The following is a 20,230-nucleotide window of genomic DNA, read 5'->3' on the forward strand; positions in this document are numbered from 1 at the left end:
GGTTTAGCACACTGGGCTGGTTTAGCACACTGGGCTGGTTTAGCGCACTGGGCTGGTTTAGCGCACTGGGCTGGTTTAGCACACTGGGCACACTGGGCTGGTTTAGCACACTGGGCTGGTTTAGCACAATGGGCTGCTTTTGCGCACTGGGCTGGTTTTGCGCACTGGGCTGGTTTTGCGCACTGGGCTGGTTTTGCGCACTGGGCTGGTTTTGCGCACTGGGCTGGTTTAGCGCACTGGGCTGGTTTAGCGCACTGGGCTGGTTTAGCACACTGGGCTGGTTTAGCACACTGGGCTGGTTTAGCGCACTGGGCTGGTTTAGCGCACTGGGCTGGTTTAGCGCACTGGGTTGGTTTAGCGCACTGGGCTGGTTTAGCGCACTGGGCTGGTTTAGCGCACTGGGCTGGTTTAGCGCACTGGGCTGGTTTAGCGCACTGGGCTGGTTTAGCGCACTGGGCTGGTTTAGCGCACTGGGCTGGTTTAGCGCACTGGGCTGGTTTAGCGCACTGGGCTGGTTTAGCGCACTGGGCTGGTTTAGCGCAATGGGCTGGTTTAGCACACTGGGCTGGTTTAGCACACTGGGCTGGTTTAGCACACTGGGCTGGTTTAGCACACTGGGCTGGTTTAGCACACTGGGCTGGTTCAGCACACTGGGCTGGTTCAGCACACTGGGCTGGTTCAGCACACGGGGCTGGTTCAGCACACGGGGCTGGTTCAGCACACTCGGCTGGTTCAGCACACTGGGCTGGTTTAGCACACTGGGCTGGTTTAGCACACTGGGCTGGTTTAGCACACTGGGCTGGTTTAGCACACTGGGCTGGTTTAGCACACTGGGCTGGTTTAGCACACTGGGCTGGTTTAGCACACTGGGCTGGTTTAGCACACTGGGCTGGTTTAGCACACTCGGCTGGTTTAGCACACTGGGCTGGTTTAGCACACTGGGCTGGTTTAGCACACTGGGCTGGTTTAGCACACTGGGCTGGTTTAGCACACTGGGCTGGTTTAGCACACTGGGCTCGTTTAGCACACTGGGCTCGTTTAGCACACTCTGCTGGTTTAGCACACTCGGCTGGTTTAGCACACTGGGCTGGTTTAGCACACTGGGCACACTGGGCTGGTTTAGCACACTGGGCTGGTTTAGCACACTGGGCTGGTTTAGCACACTGGGCTGGTTTAGCACACTGGGCTGGTTTAGCACACTGGGCTGGTTTAGCACACTGGGCTGGTTTAGCACACTGGGCTGGTTTAGCACACTGGGCACACTGGGCTGGTTTAGCACACTGGGCTGGTTTAGCACACTGGGCTGGTTTAGCACACTGGGCTGGTTTAGCACACTGGGCTGGTTTAGCACACTGGGCACACTGGGCTGGTTTAGCACACTGGGCTGGTTTAGCACACTGGGCTGGTTTAGCACACTGGGCACACTGGGCTGGTTTAGCACACTGGGCTGGTTTAGCACACTGGGCTGGTTTAGCGCACTGGGCTGGTTTAGCGCACTGGGCTGGTTTAGCGCACTGGGCTGGTTTAGCGCACTGGGCTGGTTTAGCACACTGGGCTGGTTTGGCACACTGGGCTGGTTTGGCACACTGGGCTGGTTTGGCACACTCGGCTGGTTTAGCACACTGGGCTGGTTTAGCACACTGGGCTGGTTTAGCACACTGGGCACACTGGGCTGGTTTAGCACACTGGGCTGGTTTAGCACACTGGGCTGGTTTAGCACACTGGGCTGGTTTAGCACACTCGGCTGGTTTAGCACACTGGGCTGGTTTAGCACACTGGGCTGGTTTGGCACACTGGGCTGGTTTAGCACACTGGGCTGGTTTAGCACACTGGGCTGGTTTAGCGCACTGGGCTGGTTTAGCGCACTGGGCTGGTTCAGCGCACTGGGCTGGTTTAGCGCACTGGGCTGGTTTAGCGCACTGGGCTGGTTTAGCGCACTGGGCTGGTTTAGCGCACTGGGCTGGTTTAGCGCACTGGGCTGGTTTAGCGCACTGGGCTGGTTTAGCGCACTGGGCTGGTTTAGCGCACTGGGCTGGTTTAGCGCACTGGGCTGGTTTAGCGCACTGGGCTGGTTTAGCGCACTGGGCTGGTTTAGCGCACTGGGCTGGTTTAGCGCACTGGGCTGGTTTGGCGCACTGGGCTGGTTTGGCGCACTGGGCTGGTTTGGCGCACTGGGCTGGTTTGGCGCACTGGGCTGGTTTGGCGCACTGGGCTGGTTTGGCGCACTGGGCTGGTTTGGCGCACTGGGCTGGTTTGGCGCACTGGGCTGGTTTGGCACACTGGGCTGGTTTGGCACACTGGGCTGGTTTGGCACACTGGGCTGGTTTGGCACACTGGGCTGGTTTGGCACACTGGGCTGGTTTAGCACACTCGGCTGGTTTAGCACCCTGGGCTGGTTTAGCACACTGGGCTGGTTTAGCACACTGGGCACACTGGGCTGGTTTAGCACACTGGGCTGGTTTAGCACACTGGGCTGGTTTAGCACACTGGGCTGGTTTGGCACACTGGGCTGGTTTGGCACACTGGGCTGGTTTAGCACACTGGGCTGGTTTAGCACACTCGGCTGGTTTGGCACACTGGGCTGGTTTAGCGCACTGGGCTGGTTTAGCGCACTGGGCTGGTTTAGCGCACTGGGCTGGTTTAGCGCACTGGGCTGGTTTAGCGCACTGGGCTGGTTTAGCGCACTGGGCTGGTTTAGCGCACTGGGCTGGTTTAGCGCACTGGGCTGGTTTAGCGCACTGGGCTGGTTTAGCACACTGGGCTGGTTTAGCACACTGGGCTGGTTTAGCACTGGGCTGGTTTAGCACACTCGGCTGGTTTAGCACACTCGGCTGGTTTAGCACACTGGGCTGGTTTAGCGCACTGGGCTGGTTTAGCGCACTGGGCTGGTTTAGCGCACTGGGCTGGTTTAGCGCACTGGGCTGGTTTAGCGCACTGGGCTGGTTTAGCGCACTGGGCTGGTTTAGCGCACTGGGCTGGTTTAGCGCACTGGGCTGGTTTAGCGCACTGGGCTGGTTTAGCGCACTGGGCTGGTTTAGCGCACTGGGCTGGTTCAGCGCACTGGGCTGGTTCAGCGCACTGGGCTGGTTTAGCGCACTGGGCTGGTTTAGCACACTGGGCTGGTTCAGCACACTGGGCTGGTTCAGCACACTGGGCTGGTTCAGCACACTGGGCTGGTTCAGCACACTGGGCTGGTTTAGCACACTCGGCTGGTTTAGCACACTGGGCTGGTTTAGCACACTGGGCTGGTTTAGCACACTGGGCTGGTTTAGCACAGTGGGCTGGTTTAGCGCACTGGGCTGGTTTAGCGCAATGGGCTGGTTTAGCACACTGGGCTGGTTTAGCACACTGGGCTGGTTTAGCACACTGGGCTGGTTTAGCACACTGGGCTGGTTTAGCACACTGGGCTGGTTTAGCACACTGGGCTGGTTTAGCACACTGGGCTGGTTTAGCACACTGGGCTGGTTTAGCACACTGGGCTGGTTCAGCACACTGGGCTGGTTCAGCACACGGGGCTGGTTCAGCACACGGGGCTGGTTCAGCACACGGGGCTGGTTCAGCACACGGGGCTGGTTTAGCACACTGGGCTGGTTTAGCACACTGGGCTGGTTTAGCACACTGGGCTGGTTTAGCACACTGGGCTGGTTTAGCACACTCGGCTGGTTTAGCACACTCGGCTGGTTTAGCACACTCGGCTGGTTTAGCACACTCGGCTGGTTTAGCACACTGGGCTGGTTTAGCACACTGGGCTGGTTTAGCACACTGGGCTGGTTTAGCACACTGGGCTGGTTTAGCACACTGGGCTGGTTTAGCACACTGGGCTGGTTTAGCACACTCGGCTGGTTTAGCACACTCGGCTGGTTTAGCACACTCGGCTGGTTTAGCACACTCGGCTGGTTTAGCACACTGGGCTGGTTTAGCACACTGGGCTCGTTTAGCACACTCGGCTGGTTTAGCACACTCGGCTGGTTTAGCAGACTCGGCTGGTTTAGCACACTGGGCACACTGGGCTGGTTTAGCACACTGGGCTGGTTTAGCACACTGGGCTGGTTTAGCACACTGGGCTGGTTTAGCACACTGGGCACACTGGGCTGGTTTAGCACACTGGGCTGGTTTAGCACACTCGGCTGGTTTAGCACACTCGGCTGGTTTAGCACACTGGGCTGGTTTAGCACACTGGGCTGGTTTAGCACACTGGGCACACTGGGCTGGTTTAGCACACTGGGCTGGTTTAGCACACTGGGCACACTGGGCTGGTTTAGCGCACTGGGCTGGTTTAGCGCACTGGGCACACTGGGCTGGTTTAGCACACTGGGCTGGTTTAGCACACTGGGCTGGTTTAGCACACTGGGCTGGTTTAGCACACTGGGCTGGTTTAGCGCACTGGGCTGGTTTAGCGCACTGGGCTGGTTTAGCACACTGGGCTGGTTTGGCACACTGGGCTGGTTTGGCACACTCGGCTGGTTTAGCACACTGGGCTGGTTTAGCACACTGGGCTGGTTTAGCACACTGGGCACACTGGGCTGGTTTAGCACACTGGGCTGGTTTAGCACACTGGGCTGGTTTAGCACACTGGGCTGGTTTAGCGCACTGGGCTGGTTTAGCACACTGGGCTGGTTTAGCGCACTGGGCTGGTTTAGCGCACTGGGCTGGTTTAGCGCACTGGGCTGGTTTAGCGCACTGGGCTGGTTTAGCGCACTGGGCTGGTTTAGCACACTGGGCTGGTTTAGCACACTGGGCTGGTTTAGCACACACGGCTGGTTTAGCACACTGGGCTGGTTTAGCGCACTGGGCTGGTTTGGCGCACTGGGCTGGTTTGGCGCACTGGGCTGGTTTGGCGCACTGGGCTGGTTTGGCACACTGGGCTGGTTTGGCACACTGGGCTGGTTTGGCACACTGGGCTGGTTTAGCACACTCGGCTGGTTTAGCACCCTGGGCTGGTTTAGCACACTGGGCTGGTTTAGCACACTGGGCACACTGGGCTGGTTTAGCACACTGGGCTGGTTTAGCACACTGGGCTGGTTTGGCACACTGGGCTGGTTTGGCACACTGGGCTGGTTTGGCACACTGGGCTGGTTTAGCACACTGGGCTGGTTTAGCACACTGGGCTGGTTTAGCGCACTGGGCTGGTTTAGCGCACTGGGCTGGTTTAGCGCACTGGGCTGGTTTAGCGCACTGGGCTGGTTTAGCACACTGGGCTGGTTTAGCACTGGGCTGGTTTAGCACACTCGGCTGGTTTAGCACACTGGGCTGGTTTAGCGCACTGGGCTGGTTTAGCGCACTGGGCTGGTTTAGCGCACTGGGCTGGTTTAGCGCACTGGGCTGGTTTAGCGCACTGGGCTGGTTTAGCACACTGGGCTGGTTTAGCACACTGGGCTGGTTTAGCACACTGGGCTGGTTTAGCACACTGGGCTGGTTGAGCACACTGGGCTGGTTCAGCACACTGGGCTGGTTCAGCACACTGGGCTGGTTTAGCACAATGGGGCTGGTTTAGCTCACTGGGCTGGTTTAGCACACTGGGCTGGTTTAGCACACTGGGCTGGTTTAGCACACTGGGCTGGTTTAGCACACTGGGCTGGTTCAGCACACTCGGCTGGTTGAGCACACTCGGCTGGTTGAGCACACTGGGCTGGTTTAGCACACTGGGCTGGTTTAGCACACTGGGCTGGTTTAGCACACTGGGCTGGTTTAGCACACTGGGCTGGTTTAGCACACTGGGCTGGTTTAGCACACTCGGCTGGTTCAGCACACTGGGCTGGTTCAGCACACTGGGTTGGTTCAGCACACTGGGCTGGTTTAGCGCACTGGGCTGGTTTAGCGCACTGGGCTGGTTTAGCGCACTGGGCTGGTTTAGCGCACTGGGCTGGTTTAGCGCACTGGGCTGGTTTAGCACACTGGGCTGGTTTAGCACACTGGGCTGGTTTAGCGCACTGGGCACACTGGGCTGGTTTAGCGCACTGGGCTGGTTTAGCGCACTGGGCTGGTTTAGCGCACTGGGCTGGTTTAGCGCACTGGGCTCGTTTAGCGCACTGGGCTGGTTTAGCGCACTGGGCTGGTTTAGCGCACTGGGTTGGTTTAGCACACTGGGGCTGGTTTAGCACAATGGGGCTGGTTTAGCACACTGGGCACACTGGGCTGGTTTAGCACACTGGGCTGGTTTAGCACACTGGGCTGGTTTAGCACACTGGGCTGGTTTAGCACACTGGGCACACTGGGCTGGTTTAGCACACTGGGCTGGTTTAGCACACTGGGCTGGTTTAGCACACTGGGCTGGTTTAGCGCACTGGGCTGGTTTAGCGCACTGGGCTGGTTTAGCACACTGGGCACACTGGGCTGGTTTAGCACACTGGGCTGGTTTAGCACACTGGGCTGGTTTAGCACACTGGGCTGGTTTAGCACACTGGGCACACTGGGCTGGTTTAGCACACTGGGCTGGTTTAGCACACTGGGCTGGTTTAGCACAATGGGGCTGGTTTAGCACACTGGGGCTGGTTTAGCACACTGGGCTGGTTTAGTACACTGGGCTGGTTTAGCACACTGGGCTGGTTTAGCACACTGGGCTGGTTTAGCGCACTGGGCTGGTTTAGCGCACTGGGCTGGTTTAGCGCACTGGGCTGGTTTAGCGCACTGGGCTGGTTTAGCGCACTGGGCTGGTTTAGCGCACTGGGCTGGTTTAGCACACTGGGCTGGTTTGGCACACTGGGCTGGTTTGGCACACTGGGCTGGTTTGGCACACTGGGCTGGTATGGCACACTGGGCTGGTTTAGCACACTGGGCTGGTTTAGCACACTGGGCTGGTTTAGCACACTGGGCTGGTTTAGCACACTGGGCTGGTTTGGCACACTGGGCTGGTTTGGCACACTGGGCTGGTATGGCACACTGGGCTGGTTCAGCACACTGGGCTGGTTTAGCACACTGGGCTGGTTTAGCACACTTGGCTGGTTTAGCACACTGGGCTGGTTTAGCACACTGGGCTGGTTTGGCACACTGGGCTGGTATGGCACACTGGGCTGGTTTAGCGCACTGGGCTGGTTTAGCGCACTGGGCTGGTTTAGCGCACTGGGCTGGTTTAGCGCACTGGGCTGGTTTAGCGCACTGGGCTGGTTTAGCGCACTGGGCTGGTTTAGCGCACTGGGCTGGTTTAGCGCACTGGGCTGGTTTAGCGCACTGGGCTGGTTTAGCGCACTGGGCTGGTTTAGCACACTGGGCTGGTTTAGCACACTGGGCTGGTTTAGCACACTGGGCTGGTTTAGCACACTGGGCTGGTATGGCACACTGGGCTGGTTTAGCACACTGGGCACACTGGGCTAAACACTTTGAAAGCAGACCAAGGCAGGCCAGCAGCGCGGGTTCAATTCTTGTACCAGCCTCCCTGAACAGGCGCTGGAATGTGGCGACTAGGGGCTTTTCACAGTAACTTCATTTGAAGCCGACTTGTGACAATAAGCGATTTTCATTTCAATTTCTTTTTTCAAATACTTGTTACATGTTCTGGAGGTCTCTGCCACCTACACCCTTTCGGGAGGCAAGTTCCAAACTCCCATCACCCTCTGGGTAAAACATTTTTTTTTCCTCACACGCCCTCTTGCCGATCTTAAATCTATGCTCCCTGGTCATTGATCCCTCCACCAACGAACAGTACAACACAGGAACAGGCCCTTCGGCCCTCCAAGCACCTTCTGCACTTCCGGGGTCCATATCCCTCTATTCCCATCCTACATCTTATTCATGTATTTGTTAAGGCGCCTCTCATACCTGCTTCCAACAATTCCTTCCCCCCGCAGTGTGTTCCAGGTACTCACCACCCTCTTGTGTAAAAAAAAAAACCTTACCTTGCACGTCTCTTCTAAACTTTGCCCCTTGCACCTTAAACCTAGTAATTGACATCACAATCAGTCCACCTTCAGTCTCCTCTGCTCCAAGGAAAACAATCTAAGTCTGTCCAATCTCTCTCTCAATTAAAACTCTCCAGCCCAGGCAACATCCTGGTAAATCTCCTCTGTGTCACATCCCTCCTATGCACACTATTCTAGCTGTGGCCTAACCAATGTTTTATACAGCTCCAGCATAATCTCCCTGCTCTTAAACTCTATGCCTCTGCTAGTAAAGGCAAGATATCACATGATTTTTTAGCCACTGTATCCACGTGCTCTGTTACCTTAAGCGACCGGTGTACATGCACACCAAGATCTCTCTGACCGTCGATGCTTCCCAGGGTCCTGCCGTTTATCATGAATTCCCTTGCCTTGTTAGTCCTGCCCAAGTGCATCAACTGACACTTCTCTGGTTTGAATTCCATTTGCCACTGATCAGCCCATCTGACCAAACTGTCTATATCTTGTAATCAAAGGCTATCCTGCTCACTATTTACCACCGCACCAATTTTTGCATCACCTTCATATCTAAATCATTTATATAAATCACAAACACCAAGTTCCTTGGGTGTTGTGGAACCAAGCAGGAAATGTGATATTTTAGTTCCGGTAATGTGACAATTTATTATCTCATCACCAAGGATCCTCCAGGCAAGAATAATCATGGCAGGATAGAATTTCAGTCAGTTTGAGGGTCAGAAACCTTGTTCTGAAGCTATGCCTTACCTTTCTAATTGGCTTTTTTAAAGTTTATGGAGATAGTTAGCTAATGTGGTCTGGTAAAATAGATGAAGTAAAATGGTAGAGAAGCATATTTAAGGAGATATTTCATAACTCTCAATAACGTTTTACTCAAATGATTGTTTGGTGGTACAGAAGTTGAAAAGAGACCAGATGATTTTGCCCAAAGATATATTCCATTGAGAAAGAAAGACCACAAGAAGCATGATCCATCTGTGTCTAAGGAAGGAGGTTAAGGACAATGTCAAGTTTAAAGAAATGCTTACAGTATTGCCAAGATTAGTGGCAGGCCAGAAGATTGGCAACGTTTTTAAGCAAGTAAAGGATAACTTAGAATATAGCAGGGAAATAGGTTACAAGAGTAAACAACCAATAAATATAAAAATGGAAAGTAAGAGTTTCTACAAGTTTATGAAAAGGAAACCAATAGCTGAGGCAAATATTTGTTTCTTAGAGGATGCGATTGAGGAATTAATGTTGGGAAGCAAGGAAATGGGAGTGACTTTGAACCAATATTTTGTATCTATCTTCATGGTGAAATGCACTGGATGCATCTCGATTTAAATTTTAAAAAAATAATCTTTATTGCCACAAGTAGGCTTACATTAACACTGCAATGAAGTTACTGTGAAAAACCCTGGCGCCTGGTCGGGCACACTGAGGGAGAATTCATAATGTCCAAATCACTTAACAGCACGTCTTTCGGGACTTGTGGGAGGAAACCGGAGCACCCGGAGGAAACCCACGGAGAACGTGCAGACTCCGCACAGACAGTGACCCAAGCCGGGAATCGAACATGGAATCCTGGAGCTGTGAAGCAACAATGCTAACCACTGTGCTACCGTGCAATAGAAGAAGTTCAGAGGCAAATCTACAATCATCGAATCCCTACAGTGCAGAAGGCCATTTGGCCCATCAAGTCTGCACCGATCCACTCCACCCTAAACCTGTAACGCAGTAACCTAACCTGCACATCCCTGGAAACGAAGGGACAATTTAGCATGACCAGTCCACATAACCTGCACACCTTTGGACTGTGGGAGGAAACCCACGCATCCACGGGGAGAATGTGCAAACTCCAGACAGTCACCTGAGACCAGAATTGAACCCAGGTCCCTGGTGCTGTGAGGCAGCAATGCTAACCACAGTGCCGCCCTGCTGCATGTGTAAGTAATGGAACAGTAAATTGAACTCCTGAGTTTAACTTATAAATTCGCAACGTTCCTGGGCTCAATGATTTATTTTTAGCCTGATTTCTGGGAGTTTGAGTCTTGTTGAGATGGCTCTGTGTGATGATTTGACCTTTGTCCCCAGGTCCCCAGATGTCAACCCCTTAGCGAGAGATGGGGAGCAGCAACAATGCACCAGGGCTGGACTTGCCTCATCCTCCAGGAGCCGAGTGGCGAAGACCATCCAGTCCAACCCCAACGTGAAGTGGGTGAACTCATCTTCTCGAAAGCTGCCCCGGATGAAGAAGTGTCAGCGGACCCAGAAACAAAAGGAGCAGATCCAGCGGGTGCGCAAAGCGAGGGAGGCTGTGATTCGCAGGAAGTGTGCTCCACAGTGGATCGGCAGCTCCAGCGAGGGGGGGTCCAGCAGTAACTCGGAGCTTGATGAGGCCATCACCTGTGACAACGGCCAGGCCAACAATCAGGATCATCTGGGTGCATTACCTTTACCTATCTTTAGTCAAATACAAAGTTCAACAACTTAATCATAGAGGAAGTTAGAGAGGGGAAGGTGACAGAGAACTCACAGGAACAGGGGAGGGCAGGATATAGTTACCAGGGCTGTATCTTTCACTTACCACACTGCTTCCATGGTCATTTAAGTTTAAATCACCCCCTGTGCAAAGGAATGTCACTCAACCATCGCTATCTGATAATTTTATTAAAACTCCCCTTTTTTTTTGGCCGCACTGGAAGCAGTTGCAGTATCTCAAATCTCACCACCTATCTATAGCATCCCTTCCCTGACATTACGCTGGTGAATTTTCATTACCTGGGCCCAATTGGCTTTATTGTCCTTTCAATATGGACTGTTCAGATTACACACAGTCCCCTCCCTGAGTCTCGAGTTAGCACACAGTCACCTCCTTGAGTCTCGAGTTAGCACACAGTCACCTCCCTGAGACTCAGGTTAGCACACAGTCACCTCCCTGAGTCTCGGGTTAGAGCACAGTCACCTCCCTGAGACTCTGGTTAGCGCACCGTCCCCTCCCTGAGTCTCGGGTTAGCGCACAGTCACCTCCCTGAGTCTCGGGTTAGCGCACAGTCACCTCCCTGAGACTCTGGTTAGCGCACCATCCCCTCCCTGAGACTCTGGTTAGGGCACAGCCCCCTCCCTGAGACACTGGTTAGCGCACAGCCCCCTCCCTGAGACTCGGGTTAGCACACAGTCCCCTCCCTGAGTCTCGGGTTAGCACACAGTCCCCTCACTGAGACTCAGGTTAGCGCACAGTCCCCTCCCTAAGACACGGGTTAGCACACAGTCACCTCCCTGAGTCTCGAGTTAGCACACAGTCCCCTTCCTGAGACTCGGGTTAGCGCACAGTCCCCTCCCTGAGTCTCGGGTTAGCGCACAGTCACCTCCCTGAGACTCTGGTTAGCGCACCGTCCCCTCCCTGAGACTCTGGTTAGGGCACAGCCCCCTCCCTGAGACTCTGGTTAGCGCACAGCCCCCTCCCTGAGACTCGGGTTAGCACACAGTCACCTCCCTGAGCCTCGGGTTAGCACACAGTCACCTCACTGAGCCTCGGGTTAGCGCACAGTCCCCTCCCTGAACCTCGGGTTAGTGCATAGTGCCCTCCTTGAGACTCTGGTTAGCGCACAGTCCCCTCCCTGAGCCTCGGGTTAGTGCATAGTGCCCTCCTTGAGACTCGGGTTAGCGCACAGTCCCCTCCCTGAGCCTCGGGTTAGCACACAGTCACCTCCCTGAGCCTCGGGTTAGCACACAGTCCCCTCCCTGAACCTCGGGTTAGTGCATAGTGCCCTCCTTGAGACTCGGGTTAGCGCGCAGTCCCCTCCCTGAGTCTCGGGTTAGCACACAGTCCCCTCCCTGAGACTCGGGCTAGTGCACAGTCACCTCCCCGAGACTCGGGTTAGCGCACAGTCCCCTCACTCAGTCTCGGGTTAGCACACAGCCCCCTCACTGAGCCTCGGGTTAGCGCACAGTCCCTTCCCTGAGCCTCGGGTTAGCGCACAGTCCCTTCCCTGAGCCTCGGGTTAGCGCACAGTCCCCTCCCTGAGCCTCGGGTTAGCGCACAGTCCTCTCCCTGAGCCTCGGGTTAGCGCACAGTCCCCTCGTCCCCTCCCTGAGCCTCGGGTTAGCGCACAGTCCCCTTCCTGAGACTCGAGTTAGCTCACAGTCCCCTCCGTGAGACTTGAGTTAGCACACAGTCCCCTCCCTGAGTCTAGGGTTAGCGCACAGCCCCCTCCCTGAGACTCGAGTTAGCACACGGTCCCCTCCCTGAGACTCGGGTTAGCACACAGTCACCTCCCTGAGACTCGGGTTAGCACACAGTCCACTCACTGAGTCTCGGGTCAGCACACAGTCCCCTCCCTAAGACTCGGGTTAGCGCATAGTCCCCTCCTTGAAACTCGGGTTAGCACACAGTCACCTCCCTGAGACTCGGGTTAGCACACAGTCCCCTTCCTGAGTCTCGGGTTAGCGCACAGTCCCCTCCCTAAGACTCGGGTTAGCGCACAGTCCCCTCCCTAAGACTCGGGTTAGCACACAGTCCCCTCCGTGAGACTCGGGTTAGCACACAGTTCCCTCCCTGAGACTCGGGTTAGCACAGTCCCCTCTCCGAGTCTGGGGTTAGCGCACAGTCCCCTCCTTGAAACTCGGGTTAACACAGCCCCCTCCCTGAGACTCGGGTTAACACACAGTCACCTCCCTGAGCCTCGGGTTAGCACACAGTCACCTCCCTGAGCCTCGGGTTAGCGCACAGTCCCCTCCCTGAACCTCAGGTTAGTGCATAGTGCCCTCCTTGAGACTCGGGTTAGCGCACAGTCCCCTCCCTGAGCCTCGGGTTAGTGCATAGTGCCCTCCTTGAGACTCGGGTTAGCGCACAGTCCCCTCCCTGAGCCTCGGGTTAGCACACAGTCACCTCCCTGAGCCTCGGGTTAGCACGCAGTCCCCTCCCTGAACCTCGGGTTAGTGCATAGTGCCCTCCTTGAGACTCGGGTTAGCACGCAGTCCCCTCCCTGAGACTCGGGTTAGCACACAGTCCCCTCCCTGAGACTCGGGCTAGTGCACAGTCACCTCCCTGATACTCGGGTTAGCGCACAGTCCCTTCCCTGAGCCTCGGGTTAGCGCACAGTCCCTTCCCTGAGCCACGGGTTAGCGCACAGTCCCCTCCCTGAGCCTCGGGTTAGCGCACAGTCCTCTCCCTGAGCCTCGGGTTAGCGCACAGTCCCCTCCCTGAGCCTCGGGTTAGCGCACAGTCCCCTCACTGAGTCTCGTGTTAACGCACAGTCCCCTCCCTGAGTCTCGGGTTAGCACACAGTCATCTCCCTGAGACTCGGGTTAGCACACAGTCCCCTTCCTGAGACTCGAGTTAGCACACAGTCCCCTCCCTGAGTCTCGGGTTAGCGCACAGTCCCTTCCCTGAGTCTCGGGTTAGCGCACAGTCCCTTCCCTGAGCCTCGGGTTAGCGCACAGTCCCTTCCCTGAGCCACGGGTTAGCGCACAGTCCCCTCCCTGAGCCTCGGGTTAGCGCACAGTCCTCTCCCTGAGCCTCGGGTTAGCGCACAGTCCCCTCCCTGAGCCTCGGGTTAGCGCACAGTCCCCTCACTGAGTCTCGTGTTAACGCACAGTCCCCTCCCTGAGTCTCGGGTTAGCACACAGTCATCTCCCTGAGACTCGGGTTAGCACACAGTCCCCTTCCTGAGACTCGAGTTAGCTCACAGTCCCCTCCGTGAGACTCGAGTTAGCACACAGTCCCCTCCCTGAGACTCGGGTTAGCGCACAGTCACCTCCCTGAGACTCGGGTTAGCGCACAGTCCCCTTCCTGAGTCTCGGGTTAGCGCACAGTCCCCTCCCTAAGACTCGGGTTAGCGCATAGTCCCCTCCCTGAGACTCGGGTTAGCACACAGTCCCCTCCGTGAGACTCGGGTTAGCACACAGTCACCTCCCTGAGCCTCGGGTTAGCACACAGTCCCCTCCCTGAGCTTCGGGTTAGTGCATAGTGCCCTTCTTGAGACTCGGGTTAGCGCACAGTCCCCTCCCTGAGCCTCGGGTTAGCACACAGTCCCCTCCCTGAACCTCGGGTTAGTGCATAGTGCCCTCCTTGAGACTCGGGTTAGCGCGCAGTCCCCTCCCTGAGTCTCGGGTTAGCACACAGTCCCCTCCGTGAGACTCGTGTTAGCACACAGTTCCCTCCCTGAGACTCGGGTTAGCACAGTCCCCTCTCCGAGTCTGGGGTTAGCGCACAGTCCCCTCCTTGAGACTCGGGTTAACACAGTCCCCTCCCTGTGTCTCCGGTTAGCGCACAGTCACCTCCCAGAGTCTTGAGTTAGCACATAGTCCCCTCACTGAGTCTCGAGTTAACACACAGTCCCATTCCTGACACTCGGGTTAGCACACAGTCCCCTTCCCTGAGTCTCGGGTTAGCACACAGTCATCTCCCTGAGACTCGGGTTAGCGCACAGTCCCCTCCTTGAGACTCGGGTTAACACAGCCCCCTCCCTGAGACTCGGGTTAACACAGCCCCCTCCTTGAGACTCGGGTTAGCACACAGTCCCCTCCCTGAGCTTCGGGTTAGTGCATAGTGCCCTCCTTGAGACTCGGGTTAGCGCACAGTCACCTCCCTGAGCCTCGGGTTAGCACTCAGTCCCCTCCCTGAACCTCGGGTTAGTGCATAGTGCCCTCCTTGAGACTCGGGTTAGCGCGCAGTCCCCTCCCTGAGACTCGGGTTAGCACACAGTCCACTCCGTGAGACTTGGGTTAGCACACAGTTCCCTCCCTGAGACTCGGGTTAGCACAGTCCCCTCTCCGAGTCTGGGGTTAGCGCACAGTCCCCTCCTTGAGACTCGGGTTAACACAGTCCCCTCCCTGTGTCTCCGGTTAGCGCACAGTCACCTCCCAGAGTCTTGAGTTAGCACATAGTCCCCTCACTGAGTCTCGAGTTAACACACAGTCCCATTCCTGACACTCGGGTTAGCACACAGTCCCCTTCCCTGAGTCTCGGGTTAGCACACAGTCATCTCCCTGAGACTCGGGTTAGCGCACAGTCCCCTCCTTGAGACTCGGGTTAACACAGCCCCCTCCCTGAGACTCGGGTTAACACAGCCCCCTCCTTGAGACTCGGGTTAGCACACAGTCCCCTCCCTGAGCTTCGGGTTAGTGCATAGTGCCCTCCTTGAGACTCGGGTTAGCGCACAGTCACCTCCCTGAGCCTCGGGTTAGCACTCAGTCCCCTCCCTGAACCTCGGGTTAGTGCATAGTGCCCTCCTTGAGACTCGGGTTAGCGCGCAGTCCCCTCCCTGAGACTCGGGTTAGCACACAGTCCACTCCGTGAGACTTGGGTTAGCACACAGTTCCCTCCCTGAGACTCGGGTTAGCACAGTCCCCTCTCCGAGTCTGGGGTTAGCGCACAGTCCCCTCCTTGAGACTCGGGTTAACACAGTCCCCTCCCTGTGTCTCCGGTTAGCGCACAGTCACCTCCCAGAGTCTTGAGTTAGCACATAGTCCCCTCACTGAGTCTCGAGTTAACACACAGTCCCATTCCTGACACTCGGGTTAGCACACAGTCCCCTTCCCTGAGTCTCGGGTTAGCACACCGTCATCTCCCTGAGACTCGGGTTAGCACACAGTCCCCTTCCTGAGACTCGAGTTAGCTCACAGTCCCCTCCGTGAGACTTGAGTTAGCACACAGTCCCCTCCCTGAGTCTCGGGTTAGCGCACAGCCCCCTCCCTGAGACTCGAGTTAGCACACAGTCCCCTCCCTGAGACTCGGGTTAGCACACAGTCCCCTCACTGAGTCTCGGGTTAGTGCATAGTGCCCTCCTTGAGACTCGGGTTAGCGCACAGTCCCCTCCCTGAGCCTCGGGTTAGCGCACAGTCACCCCCCTGAGCCTCGGGTTAGCACACAGACCCCTCCCTGAACCTCGGGTTAGTGCATAGTGCCCTCCTTGAGACTTGGGTTAGCGCGCAGTCCCCTCCCTGAGTCTCGGGTTAGCACACAGCCCCCTCACTGAGCCTCGGGTTAGCGCACAGTCCCTTCCCTGAGCCACGGGTTAGCGCACAGTCCCTTCCCTGAGCCTCGGGTTAGCGCACAGTCCCCTCCCTGAGCCTCGGGTTAGCGCACAGTCCTCTCCCTGAGCCTCGGGTTAGCGCACAGTCCCCTCCCTGAGCCTCGGGTTAGCGCACAGTCCCCTCACTGAGTCTCGTGTTAACGCACAGTCCCCTCCCTGAGTCTCGGGTTAGCACACAGTCCCCTTCCTGAGACTCGAGTTAGCTCACAGTCCCCTCCGTGAGACTTGAGTTAGCACACAGTCCCCTCCCTGAGTCTCGGGTTAGCGCACAGCCCCCTCCCTGAGACTCGAGTTAGCACACAGTCCCCTCCCTGAGACTCGGGTTAGCACACAGTCCCCTCACTGAGACTCGGGTCAGCACACAGTCCCCTCCCTAAGACTCGGGTTAGCGCATAGACCCCTCCTTGAAACTCGGGTTAGCACACAGTCACCTCCCTGAGACTCGGGTTAGCACACAGTCCCCTTCTTGAGTCTCGGGTTAGCGCACAGTCCCCTCCCTAAGACTCGGGTTAGCGCACAGTCGCCTCCCTCAGACTCGGGTTAGCACACAGTCCCCTCCGTGAGACTCGGGTTAGCACACAGTTCCCTCCCTGAGTCTCGGGTTAGCGCACAGTCACCTCCCTGAGTCTCGAGTTAGCACACAGTCCCCTCCCTGAGACTCTAGTTAGCGCACAGTCCCCTCCCTGAGTCTCGAGTTAACACACAGTCCCCTCCCTGAGTCTCGGGTTAGCACACAGTCCCCTCACTGAGACTCGGGTTAGCGCACAGTCCCCTCCCTGAGACACGGGTTAGCACACAGTCACCTCCCTGAGACACGGGTTAGCACACAGTCCCCTCCCTGACACCCTATTAGCGCACAGTCCGCTCCCTGAGACTTGGGTTTTCGCACAGTCCCCTCATTGAGCCTCTGTTTTCGCACAGCCCCTCACTGTGCCTCTGTTCTCACACAGTCCCCTCACTGAGAATCCATTAGCGCACACTCTCCTCACTGAGACTCCATTAGCGCACAGTCCCCTCACTGAGACTCCATTAACGCACAGTCCCCTCCCTGTGTCTCCGGTTAGCACACAGTCACCTCTCTGAGACTCTAGTTAACGCACAGTCCCCTGCCTGAGACTCGGATTAGCACAGTCCCCTTCCCGAGTCTCGGGTTAGCACACTGTCCCCTCCCTGACACCCTATTAGTGCACAGTCCCCTCTCTGAGTCTCGGGTTAGCGCACAGCCCCCTCCTTGAGACTCGGGTTAACACAGTCCCCTCCCTGTGTCTCGGGTTAGCGCACAGTCCGCTCCCTGAGTCTCGGGTTAGCGCACAGTCCGCTCCCTGAGTCTCGGGTAGCGCACAGATCCCACCCTGAGTCTCGGGATAGCGCACAGTTCCCACCCTGAGACTCGGATTAGCGCACAGTCCCCTCCCTGACACCCTATTAGGGCACAGTCCCCTCCTGGAGTCTCGGATTAGCACACATTCCCTTCCATGAGTCTCAGGTTAGCACACAGTCCCCTCCCCGAGACTCGGGTTAGCACACAGTCCCCTCCCTGACACCCTATTAGCGCACAGTCCGCTCCCTGAGACTCCATTAGCGCACAGTCCCCTCACTGAGACTCCATTAACGCACAGTCCCCTCACTGAGACTCCATTAGCGCACAGTCCTCTCACTGAGACTCCATTAGCGCACAGTCCCCTCACTGAGACTCCATTAGCGCACAGTCCCCTCACTGAGACTCCATTTGCGCATAGTCCCCTTACTGAGATCTGAGTTAGCACACAGTCCCCTCACTGAGACTCGGGTTAGCACACAGCCCCCTCCCTGAGACTCGGGTTAGCGCACAGTCCCCTCCCTGAGTCTCGAGTTAACGCACAGTCCCCTCCCTGAGACTCGTGTTAGCACAGTCCCCTCCCCGAGTCTCGGGTTAGCACACTGTCCCCTCCCTGACACCCTACTAGCGGACAGTCCGCTCCCTGAGTCTCGGGTTAGCGCACAGTCCCCTCCTTGAGACTCGGGTTAACACACAGTCCCCTCCCTAAGACTCGGGTTAGCACACAGTCCCCTCACTGAGTCTCGGGTTAGCGCACAGTCCGCTCCCTGAGTCTCGGGTTAGTGCACAGTTCCCAGCCTGAGACTCGGATTAGCGCACAGTCCCCTCCCTGACACCCTATTAGGGCACAGTCCCCTCCCGGAGTCTCGGATTAGCACACATTCCCCTCCATGAGTCACAGGTTAGCACACAGTCCCCTCCCCGATACTCGGGTTAGCACACAGTCCCCTCCGTGACACCCTATTAGCGCACAGTCCGCTCCCTGAGACTTGGGTTTTCGCACAGTCCCCTCACTGAGCCTCTGTTCTCACACAGTCCCCTCACTGAGACTCCATTAGCGCACAGTCCCCTCACTGAGACTCCATTAGTGCACAATCCCCTCACTGAGACTCCATTAGCGCACAGTCCCCTCACTGAGACTCCATTAGTGTACAGTCTCCTCACTGAGACTCCATTAGCGCACAGTCCCCTCACTGAGACTCCATTAGCGCACAGTCCCCTCACTGAGACTCCATTAACGCACAGTCCCCTCACTGAGACTCCATTAGCGCACAGTCCCCTCACTGAGCCTCTGTTATCGCACGGTCCCCTCACTGAAACTCCATTAACACACAGGCCCCTCACTGAGACTCCATGAGCGCATGGTCCTCTCACTGAGACTCCATTAGCGCACAGTCCCCTCACTGAGACTCCATTAACGCACAGGCCCCTCACTGAGACTCCATTAACGCACAGTCCCCTCACTGAGACTCCATTAGCGCACAGTCCCCTCACTGAGACTCCATTAACGCACAGGCCCCTCACTGAGACTCCATTAACGCACAGTCCCCTCACTGAGACTCCATTAACGCACAGTCCCCTCACTAAGACTCCATTAACGCACAGTCCCCTCACTGAGACTCCATGAGCGCACGGTCCCCTCACTGCGCCTCTGTTATCGCACAGTCTCCTCACTGAGACTCCATTAGTGCACAGTCCCCTTACTGAGGCTCTGTTATCGCACAGTCCCCTCACTGAGACTCCATGAGCGCATGGTCCCCTCACTGAGCCTCTTTTATCGCACAGTCCCCTCACTGAGACTCCATTAGCACACAGTCCCCTCACTGAGATGCTGTTATTGCGCAGTCCCCTCACTGAGACTCCATTAGCACACAGTCCCCTCACTGAGACTCCATTAGCACACAGTCCCCTCACTGAGACTCCATTAACGCACAGTCCTCTCACTGAGACTCCATTCATGAACAGTCCTCTCACTGAGACTCCTATAGCGCTCAGTCCCCTCACTGAGACTCCATTAACGCACAGTCCTCTCACTGAGACTCAGCGCACAGTCCCCTCACTGAGACTCCATTAATGCACAGTCCTCTCACTGAGACTCCATTAACGCACAGTCCCCTCACTGAGACTCCATTAGCGCACAGTCCCCTCATTGAGACTCCGTTAGTGCACAGTCCCCTCACTGAGACTCCATTGACGCACAGTGCCCTCACTGAGACTCCATTAGCGCACAGTCCCCTCACTGAGACTCCATTAGCGCACAGTCCCCTCACTGAGACTCCATTAACGCACAGTCCCCTCACTGAGACTCCATTAGCACACAGTCCCCTCACTGAGACTCCATTAGCACACAGTCCCCTCACTGAGACTCCATTAGCACACAGTCCCCTCACTGAGACTCTGTTATCGCACAGTCCCCTCACTGAGACTCTGTTATCGCACAGTCCCCTCACTGAGACTCCATTAGCGCACAGTCCCCTCACTGAGACTCCATTAATGCACAGTCCTCTCACTGAGACTCCATTAATGCACAGTCCTCTCACTGAGACTCCATTAGCGCACCGTCCCCTCACTGAGACTCCATTAACGCACAGTCCCCTCACTGAGACTCCATTAGCGCACAGTCCCCACACTGAGACTTCATTAACGCACAGTCCTCTCACTGAGACTCCATTAACGTACAGTCCCCTCACTGAGACTCCATTAACGCACAGTCCTTTCACTGAGACTCCATTAACGCACGGTCTCCTCACTGAGCCTCTGTTATCGCACAGTCCCGTCACTGAGACTCCATTAACGCACAGTCCCCTCACTGAGACTCCATTAGCGCACAGTCCCCACACTGAGACTTCATTAACGCACAGTCCTCTCACTGAGACTCCATTAACGTACAGTCCCCTCACTGAGACTCCATTAACGCACAGTCCTTTCACTAAGACTCCATTAACGCACGGTCTCCTCACTGAGCCTCTGTTATCGCACAGTCCCCTCACTGAGACTCCATTAACGCACAGTCCTTTCACTGAGACTCCATTAACGCA

The 20,230-nt window shown here is 56.3% G+C and overlaps 1 protein-coding gene across 10 annotated transcripts in view; it reads left to right on the top strand.

Annotated features, from left to right (window-relative positions):
- LOC140395308 (uncharacterized) overlaps positions 1–20,230 on the top strand; it is a 242,710-nt gene that overhangs the window by 62,580 nt on the left and 159,900 nt on the right. For all 10 annotated transcript variants that reach the window (XM_072482912.1, XM_072482917.1, XM_072482919.1 and 7 more), the window contains one exon: positions 9,930–10,279. In XM_072482912.1, coding sequence (XP_072339013.1) covers positions 9,930–10,279 — 350 coding nt within the window. The remainder of the gene's footprint in view (positions 1–9,929; positions 10,280–20,230) is intronic.

This window comes from Scyliorhinus torazame, chromosome 18 (genome assembly GCF_047496885.1).
Source record: "Scyliorhinus torazame isolate Kashiwa2021f chromosome 18, sScyTor2.1, whole genome shotgun sequence".
Lineage (NCBI taxonomy): Eukaryota > Metazoa > Chordata > Chondrichthyes > Carcharhiniformes > Scyliorhinidae > Scyliorhinus > Scyliorhinus torazame.